General features: G+C 31.3%; 1 protein-coding gene across 1 annotated transcript; it reads left to right on the forward strand.

Moving 5' to 3' along the window:
- The first annotated feature begins 7,678 nt into the window (after positions 1 to 7,678).
- On the forward strand, positions 7,679 to 10,118 carry LOC114184476. The gene is made up of 9 exons (XM_028071785.1): positions 7,679 to 7,837; positions 7,939 to 8,206; positions 8,287 to 8,383; positions 8,802 to 8,934; positions 9,018 to 9,124; positions 9,275 to 9,341; positions 9,482 to 9,661; positions 9,746 to 9,823; positions 9,897 to 10,118. Exons 1-9 carry the CDS (start codon positions 7,679 to 7,681, stop codon positions 10,116 to 10,118), a joined length of 1,311 nt encoding a protein of 436 aa, XP_027927586.1.
- The last annotated feature ends 241 nt before the right edge of the window (positions 10,119 to 10,359 follow it).

A 10,359-nucleotide genomic window follows, 5' to 3' on the forward strand; every position in this document is an offset into this window, starting at 1 on the left:
CCTCCTCCTCCATTTCTGCTGCATTGTTATGGATCTCCTTCCACTTCTATTCCAAAGAAGTCCATCACACCTTCTGCCTCGGTTCAATTGAAAATCGAGGCATATCACCATCTTCTGCCTCGGGACCTAACACTCGAGGCCATAAAGTCCAGAAAAAAAAAGAAAAAAATTGTTGAGTAGGCCACATTATTGCCTCGAGTTAGTAACAACCGAGACATAAATTGGATGTACTGTCTCGGGCAAGTAACAACCGAGGCATAAAGCTTTTGTTTTAAATTCAAAATTCCAAGTAGCGGGAGGGGGGAAAATTTGGAGAGGCTTTAGGCCTCGAGTCCCTTAGAAACTAGACATAAGAGACTGGTTTCAGCCTTGGGTCAACTAGTAATTGGGGCATAAAACGTTGCATAAATTACAAAATTGCCATCGCATATTTATATGCCTTGTTTCCGCTATAAAGAAGGCATAAAGCCCGAGTTAGAAAGCCCAAAATGCACTAGTGATTATGAGCTATTTTTACAAAAAATAACTAGCATAATTGATTACCACATAATATAATTGATTATATGTGTCAGTTTTTGTTTTACGAATAGTGTTTTCAAGATCTCTATAAAATGGGTATCATTGGTTTTGTTAAGATAACTTTTTAAGCAATCAAATAAAGAGGTATACAATTGTATTCTAAGATCGTTACATAATTTCTAAGTGCTCAAAAGATTTGAAATATTCCAAAGTGTTGTTTTGTAAACTGGGTTTGAAAGTGCTTTATTATGTATCCTCTTTCAATTTTTATTTCTAGATTGTTTCTATTTTTTTTTTTTTTGTGTTTTGTAATCTACTATGTATTTTAGTAGAGTGTTTTGCAATCTACTATGTATTTAAATATAGTGTTTTGTTAGTTTCTTTGTATAGAGTTGATAAGGATAGATATCTTCTTGGATAGTCAAATAGTGGATAAGGCCAAGAGCCTCTTGAAGGCAACCAAGAGTGGATAAGGTGATATTTAGAGAAAAATTGAGGCTAATATCCTCTTAGAGTGTTGTAATTGTTGTTTACTTTTTTTTTTCTTTAGTAGAGCAAGTTTTTCTTAAGGGAAAAGTTGAGACTAGATGTAATATGAATGATGATTTGAATTAGTATAAATTGTGTGTTTTGCTTCTTTCTTTATCTCCTTTATCTTTATTTTCAAACCATTTCACTCTTTGTTTAAACAAAGGAAGTCTCTTTTTCTAACAATTGGTATGATAATTGGCATTATCATGTTTTTATTATGTTTATTTTTTTATCTTTTATTGGTATTTTTATTATTATCTTTTTAAATAAGTAAGGGTTTCTATTTTGTAGATAAGTGGAAATCTCAAAGATTTAAGAAGTTATCAACATAATCAATAATCAATAGAGTTGGTTACTTCAATTACAAATTCAAGTACAAATTCCAAGCCTAGTCCAATTCTAGAAGTCTTTAAATAAAATGCTCTACAGATTTAAAAATCAATCATCCTTTTAGGGAACCTCCCCTTTTCGGGGAGAGATGAAACTTAATTCTTTAGTGGAGACTCATTCTAAAGGCTACAAACATTCATCATTGTTCTTTTTCTAGTGTTCAGAATATAGAAGACTAAATAACTTTTCTTTACCAATTTACTGTTCCATTATCACTTAAGTCTTAAACTTTTCACTACATTGTGAAGATGTGTTTTTTAATGTGTTATTTTGCAATGAGATGTAGCATAGATAACTAGAAAATATTAGTAATAACAATTGTAGTCACTGTGATAACGTTGTCGTTGACGCGATCAAATTAATACTACTAAACTATAGCAACGAACACATAATTGATTTTTAACAAGTTAGTTCTTATAAAATCTATACAAAAGAGTTAGTCAAACAAAATAATAAAAATATAGGAGGATTAAGATAAACAAGAAAGAAATAGAAAAGATAAAAAGAGATAAAAACAATAGTAAAGAAAATAGATTGATTCCATTGTTTTTTTTAAAATAGATTCATCATCGGTTATCTAAAGATTATTGCTCAATTAATTATTGTTGTAGATTTACAAATTAATCAATGTAAAGTCTCAATTAATTTGTTGGCGTTCTCACTTTTAACCAAAGTACAGTCTCAATTAAAAGTGAGAACTTTTAGATTATCCACAGTAAATTCAACCAAAGTACAGTCTCAATCAAATTTTACTATGCCTAATCATATCTATTCTTTTATCTCCTCAACAAATAAAAAGCTTAATTAATCAAAGTAAAGTCTCAATTAATTTTCGTTAGAGTAAATACCTTTAATCAAAGTTAAGTCTCAATTATTGGTAAAAACTCATTTAATCACATGAAAATTTCTAAATAAAATCAAAGTAAAGTCTCAATTAGATTTAAAAACCCTTGGACTCATATGATCAACATGCATATAGATTTAAAATAATTACTTTTTATGTGATTCAAAGATAAAAGACATAGATGAATGAAAACCTCAACAATAATAAAAAGAACAAAGAAATTATTTTATTCTAACCTCAGAATCCATAATGAAATTACAATGGAATCAACCCAAGAAGTTTAGCAATCCATAGAATGCAAAAGTAAAATAAAGGTAGAAGAATAATAGAGAGAAAAAGGAAACGAAATTAGGTCCCTCTAAGGGTTCCAAAACCCGAGCTTTTTCTTTCTCTACTTCCCCCTTGGTCTCTTTATATAGGACTTAGACTGGGCTTTTCGGTTGCAAAAATCTCTCAAATATCTTTTAAAATAAAGATAAAGATAAATATTCAAAGATATTTGGAGAGATAGTCAGTTTTTAAAAATATTTGACAAATATAGTTAGTTAATTACTTATGATATAATTAAATAAATAAATTATTTAAAAATATCTAATAAATTATTACCAAATAATATTTGCATTAATTTTCTCAATAAACCATTTTCAATCCTATAGTCCAAATTTGCTGGAAAATCCAAAAAGATGAATATTTGCACTTAAACCCTTCTAATTTGACCGATCTTTGACCAGATTTGAACATTTGACCAGAGTTGATTGCTTGACCATTTGACTGTCCATTGAGAAACTGACACGTGTCATTCCCTTCTCTCTCCCAAAATTAGGGTTTTTGCCTCCTTCATGGATTGTGGCTGAAGGTGCAGATCTAGTGGTGGCCAACGGCGTGCGACATCGTGGTCGTCTTCTCCAGTGATAGCGAGGTGCAAGGATGACTTGGAGGCTTCACGGTAGCTACTGCGTTGCATTTTCTGGCGACGCTGCTTGCTTCACGTGTGTGTGGTGGTTGCAAGTGCACGTCGCTACTCTAGATGGTTTCGCTGGAGCTTTCATGGCTTGTTTTGTTGCTGAATGCGTCGTCAAAGATGGTGGAGTCACAAGTGTAGGCTCTCGCATGGTGCAATTGTAGGTTCGAATGTCGGTGAGATGAAAAACGAAACTGCAATAGATGGGTGACTATGATGCCTTTCGAGTTGCAGGTGTTGTTGTGAACAGTGTACGTGAATCTGGTTCGCGTTTTCCGACGAGTTATTGATTCACGATGGAGGCTTGGAGGCGCACTGCAGTGATAGTTTCCGCAGGGTGCAGGTCTGGTGCAGGTTCGTTCTAGTGGACTGCTCGAAGGATTCGTGATGGGTGTTGCATTTGCCATGGTGACTGTTGTTCGTGAACATGACAGAAGTGATATTGCACCGTCGAGATGAAGATGGAACTACGGTGGTTGAACGCTACTGTGGTGGCCAACATCAATGGCTGACAGTGGTGGGCTGCTATTGGATGAAGGTGCCTAGGGTTTGAGGGAAGAAGATGGTGATGACGTGGCACTACTTCATTGGACAAATTCTTTAGTTGAGATAATGCCCACATGGCCTCTTCTGATTGGTCAACTCAATTAGTGGAGGATTGCCACATGGCAGCATCTGAGTGCATCTAGTTTAAGTGGTAAGAGGGGTGCAACTTAGTAAAAACTAGGAGTGCAGAACAGGCTTTTTAAGTGGTCCACTTGCAGGAGGAGTATGTAAAATAAAAATTGGGGGTGCAGAAGTGATTCTTCCAGAACTTGCTAATTTCAGCCTTATTTAAAGGTGGTTTGTAACTTCAATTAATTTATTTTCCACCTTGAATGAGCTTAATCTTAACTTCAGCTGCATCAACAAACGTTAAAATATCCAAAAATAATTTATGCAGCTAAAAATAACTTTTTAACACATTTTTATCACACAAGCTCAAACAGCCTAATTATCAAAACTATCAATTAAATCATTTTTAAACACATAAATTCAATTAAATACCCAGAATTAAACACTGAATGAGGACAAAAATACGCATTCACAACAGTGATTTCAACTTTACCATAGATTTTCAATAGGTTATACATTTTTCATCTATACTTTTATTTGTACTTATGGTTCTTTCAAGAAGAGGACATTCAAAGAAAAGATGGAGTAGTTCATGAAGCAAAAATATATACATATGCTAATAAGATGACCATGAGTAGATGAAACTTATTTTACAACACATCTAGTTGAAGAATCTTATGTCAAACTCTTTTGATCTTCCTAACAAGGGATATGATTAGACCATTCTACTGATGATATACTACATGAAGATTAGTTACGTTAAATTGTATGCCAACTTTAAAACTTGCATATTTATTTAGAGTTATTTCTATTTTGATTTTATGCTAGATTATGTAAGATGAATTTTTAAACTACTTTTTAGTACATTATATAAGGGAGTTGATTGTTATATAACATAATTAAATTTGTAGCATTTATAAATAAGTTACAGAATTGTTTATAAACAAGTCAAAATATTATTTATAAGTAAGTAAAATTATGTACATAAAATTAGTTATTTAACACCAAATTATATTGGTTACCATATGTTTTTATTTTTTGTGACCGATTTAACAAACAATTTAGCCATTAATTTAGTCAATGATAACCACTAATTTAACAATTCTTTAATCATTGAGTTAGACTCAACTATCAATAACTATTTTAATTAGATTAAAAATCGTACTTATTAGCCACTCATTTGACAATTCTTGTAGTGATATATTTTCATAACTTTGATGTCTCGTACCACCATGTTTTTTTAATCGTACCACCATTAGAAAAGCATGGTGGTATAGTTGTAAAAAAACAAACTATTTAATGACGGTTCTACGAGTAACCATGTTGAAATTGCCACGTAGGGAAAACAATGACGGTTATGTATTAGATATACCACACTAACTTCTCTTGCTAAACAAATAGGTTTAAGGAATGATATCTATTAATAATACAATTGAAGGTAGCACAAAAGGCAACTTTTTAAATGACCCACAAAAAGAAAAACACACAAAATTAACTCAAAATAGCATTTTGTAACACTCTCTTTGATTGACAAGTGGCACAGTCTCGCGACGACACGTGTCACTCATCTTCTAAACCCTAATTCCTTAACACTCCACTCTTCTCTCACTCTTTACCGTCAACACTCTTCTCTCACTTCTCTCTCTACCCTAACCCTAACAACTCTTCTCTCACTCTCTCTCTGCCGTAATCCTAACAACTCTTCTCTCACCCTCTGCCGTCAACACTCTTCTCTCACTATCTCTCTCTATCGTCACGCTACTTTCCTGCTTTCTTTCACGCTACTTTTTCCGATCATTTTGTGGATTTGCCTTCACCTTTTCCTCTTCATGTTTTTTTCTCTCATCTCCAATCATTTTTTCGTTTTGTATTTATGGTTTTTTAGCTTTTATCCGATGAGTTTTTGTTTTTACCTTCACCGTTTACTCTTTATGTTTTTTCTACCATCTCTGATCATGTTTTCGTTTTGTTTTATGGTTTTTTTAGGTTTTATCCGATGAGTTTTTGTTTTTCCCTTCACCGTTTACTCTTTATGTTTTTTCTATCATCTCTGATCATGTTTTCATTTTGTTTTTATGGTTTTTTTAGTTTTTTCCCGATTAGCTTTTGGTTTTGCCCTCACCGTTTACTCTTTATGTTTTTTCTATCATCTCCGATCATGTTTTCGTTTTGTTTTTATGGTTTTTTTAGGTTTTTCCAGATTAGTTTTTAGTTTTGCCTTCACCATTTACTATTTATTTTTTTTCTATCATTTACTCTTCTCTCCGATCATGTATTCATTTTGTTTTTATGGTTTTTTTTATGTTTCTTCCGATCATTTTTTGTTTTTTCCTTCAACGTTTACTCTTTATGTTTTCTCTATCATCTTTGATCCTCTTCGATCATTTTTTCATTTTTTTATTGTTTTTTTAGGTTTTTTCGTATCAGTTCTTGGTTTTTCATCATTTTTTACCACTAGGCTGATTTCACATTTTTTATGGTTTCTCCAATCATCTCCGGTCATTTTTTGCTTATTTTTTTTAGGGTTTATTTGTATCTTTTTGTGTTTTTGTTGTTTTATTTTTCGATGCTATTTTTTTTGTTTTTATAGGCTAATTTCATATTTTTTAGGTTTTCTGCCACCAGGTTTTGGTTTTGCCTTCATTGTCTATTCATTTTTACAGGATTATTTAACATTTTTATTGATTACCTTTTTTGTAGGTTTTGAAGATTGATATACAGGATGTCTCCAAATGACAGTCATGAGTTTAGTCTGAAGTTGGAAGTCATTGGAACTCACTGAGTTTTGTTAAAGTTGGAACAATGATTATTATTTTTAATTTTGATATGCATTGATATTATTTTCATCTCAATTTATTCTGTTCATGTTTTATTATCAGTGGTTGTTGATTTCTTGGTTGTTGATGTTGTTGTATTGTATCAGATGTAACGGTATTAAATCATAATTAGTTTTTAAGATTATGTTTGATTTTTGATTTTTGATTTTTTTAAAAGGAATTGCTCAGTTTTCTTCATTGCAACCCAAGGTGGATCTGTTTTCTCAGTTAGTGTTTGAATTCAATGCAGAGGAAGTAATGTTTTTTATGCATATGATATCATTTTAGTTTTGATTTGTAACCTTATAATTTATTTGTAAGCTTATGATGAATTTTTTTTATGTAGGTTTAGCCATATTTTATGTTGGAGTCCTCAGTTAATTAACATCAGGTCTTTTCTTTCCTTTATCTTCGATGTAGCTACATGACTGCATCATGTTACTTCTTTCCTTTTTCAGCTTTGTCATCTCTTCATAGTTTTGTTTGTCTTCTTTCGTTTTTCTTCTTTGTTGTCTTCATATTTCCTTTTCTTGAAACCTTCAAACAATATCTTTATTTCCTTTTAAATGTCCTACAACTTTTATTTTTCTTTTGTTGTCTACCATATTTTCCTTTTATTCCACAACATTGAGCCGTGTGAAAAAGAGCTTTTGTTTTTTTCTATGTTCTTCATATGTTTGACCATTTGCTTTTCCCACATTTTACTCTTTTTCAGAAACCAAAACCAGAGTATGCGTATGGTTTTGGTTTGAATGAACCATAGTATGCATTTCATAAAAGTTGTTTTTCTTTCTTCTGTCCCCTTCATATGTTTGACAGTTGCTTATCCCGATTTTTACTGAATTTGTGTAACCAAGACCACAGCATGCGTATGGTTTTACTTTTCATTTATTATCTCTACAAATACATCAGACTATTCTTATGTTTTTATGTTCTATACAAATACATCTATCCACAACATCCTTTCTTCATTATTGTCTAATTTTCCGTTTTCTTTATACCATGTCTGCTTTGCAAAAACAAACCAAGTCATTACAAGAACTGAACCTAGAGAAGGAAAGCTGGAATATTATTGCAAGAGTGGTAAGGCTATGGTTTGTAGAAGATTACACAAAAGGAAAATCTCCATTTTCCATGGAGATTGTTCTTCAAGACAAAGAGGTACTATACCATACTATAAACGTCCGTCATTTTTTTAGTTTTCTTAATTTTTTTAGTTACCATGTTATATTATAATGTGATATATGAAATTTTTTTTGCAGGGTGTCCTAATCCATGCGTCTGTTAGACGCACACTGATATACAAATTTCAATCTGAAATCAAAGAGGATAAGGTTTACTTCATTCAGTCTTTTAGTGTTTCATGTAATGGTGGTTCTTATAGAACTACAAATCACGCCTATAAGATCAACTTCCAATTTGGAACCAAGGTGAATTTGGTAGAATCTACCTTAGTTCCCAATATTAGTACTGCATACACCCCTTTTTCAACCATCAAAGCACCTGGTTTTGACATAGATTACTTAGTTAGTAAGTATATTAATATTTTTTCTTCTTTGTGTTTAAATTTTTATTCATGTTATATTTTTTGGTTGTTTTATTTTTTTTAGATGTCATTGGAAAGTTTACTAGTGTTGGAACAGAGAGAGAGTTAGAGAAAAGTGGTAAGAAGACTAAGATGAATGTCATCCTTATTGAATCTGATGGGTAAGAGTATTATTCTTCTTTTATTTTATGTTTAACATTATTCTTATCTAACGAAAGTTTACATCATGCAATAGTTATCGACTGGAGTGTGCTTTATTTGGTCAATATGTTGATATATTAAATGCATTTCTTACCTCTGGATAGGATCAATATGTTGTCATTGCTTTACATTATTGCAAAGTCAAGATCTTCCAAGGTAACTAACTTTTCGACATTTTTTACAAATGTAGTAATTTTTTAAAAATTGTTTGACATCTTTATATATTTTATAGATAAAGTTTCTATTCAAAACTGTATGAACTGTACGAGGATAATTTTTAACTGTGATGGTGAAGATGCTACCAAGTTGAAAAAAATGTAAGTACATTTTGCATTTTTTTATTTTCGTTTAATTTGCCTGTTCTTTTTTTTTTTTTAGGATGTGGGATAGTACTGAATCTCTTTCTCAACCTCTTACCCAACTTGGTCAGTCTTCAAAAGTTAGCTTAGAAGAAGATTTCATTAAGCTGCATCCTAGATGCTCAATTGAAGGTCTCAAAGATTTTAAACAGGTTAAATTGTTTTCCTCTCTCTTTCATTTAAATTTTTTAGTTTGAATACTATGCTTTATATTGTTGCATTATTTATGTTCCAGGAAAGTACTTTTGTAGTGAAGGCTACTATCAAACATGTTCTAGATCATGATGATTGGTGGTACACAGCATGTATCTGCAACAAAGCTGTTTATTCTGACTCCAAAATGTTTTTTTTTTAGAAATGTAACAAACATGTCATTAAGGTTACACCTAGGTAATATTATTAATCTTCATAATTATTTGTTCTCTAATTTTACTAATTTTACTAATAGACATATTTGAATAAATCACTAATGTTCTATTTTTCTTTGCTTAGGTTTAAACTTACACTTCGTGTAATTGATGCTACTGATTCTACAACTTTTGTTGTATTTGATCGTGATGTAAGTGCAATGTTGAAGAAATCATGCTCTGATATTCTTGACTTACAAGACAAGATTAAGTATCCTATATAGTGAAATAAATCATGATCAAATTATTTTTCATTAAGTTCAATCATTTGCATTTCTACTTCTTTTTATAGAACACTGATGTTGGTAACTTGCCTAAAGAGTTTGAAGTCCTCATTGATAAGACCTATCTGTTCAAAGTTGAGTGCAAGAATGATTATAATAGCAAATTTGAGCAATCATTCAGAGTTAAAAAAGTCTGCATGGATGAAAAAATCATTGAAAGCTTTAGTGATGTTGAAGTTAAGTCTTTGGTAAGATTTGATTTATTTTTGTTTAGGTCTTTTCATATATGTATTTTTAATTTTACTATTTTTTTACTTTAATATATTTTTTAGGATGTATACTCTGGAAATGAAGAAGAAAGTAAACTTAAGCAGATTACAAATGAGATGGCACCTGATACCATTGCAGAGGTATGTTATTATTACAACTATACTTCTTTTTCTAAATGTTTTTATATGCTAACTTTTTCAAGTTTATTTTTAGGATTTGCTGATCAAATTCACTGAAGAATCAAATGATGTTGAGGCTCTAAGTGATCATTTGAACACTACAGGATCAAGCCATGTTTCTACAAAGGAAGCTTTGGTCAATCAACCAGTAATTGATGTTGAAAATGATGAGTTAACCCAGAAAGAATCATCTCATATGGAGAATCTTAGCTTTGATTTGGCTACCAAAGCACGTGTCCCGACAATTAAAAGGTAGAATCGATTTGCGGTTCAAGAAAACGAGAACATCCCAATGAAGATGTTGAAGAAGAACATCAAGATTGAAAAGTGAATGAAAATTGTACTAGACTTTATTTGTGTTTTTATCTTGGTTATGTTTTTTTTTTGGAAAACATTTGCTGATAGTCATGACCAATATGTTTTGTTGTTCTTAAGTTATCATTTTCAAAACATTGACTTGAAGTTTCTGTTTATTTATTTATGAACTATATTACTTA

The sequence above is a fragment of the Vigna unguiculata genome, chromosome 5 (genome assembly GCF_004118075.2).
Source record: "Vigna unguiculata cultivar IT97K-499-35 chromosome 5, ASM411807v1, whole genome shotgun sequence".
In the NCBI taxonomy this organism is placed as follows: Eukaryota; Viridiplantae; Streptophyta; class Magnoliopsida; order Fabales; family Fabaceae; genus Vigna; species Vigna unguiculata.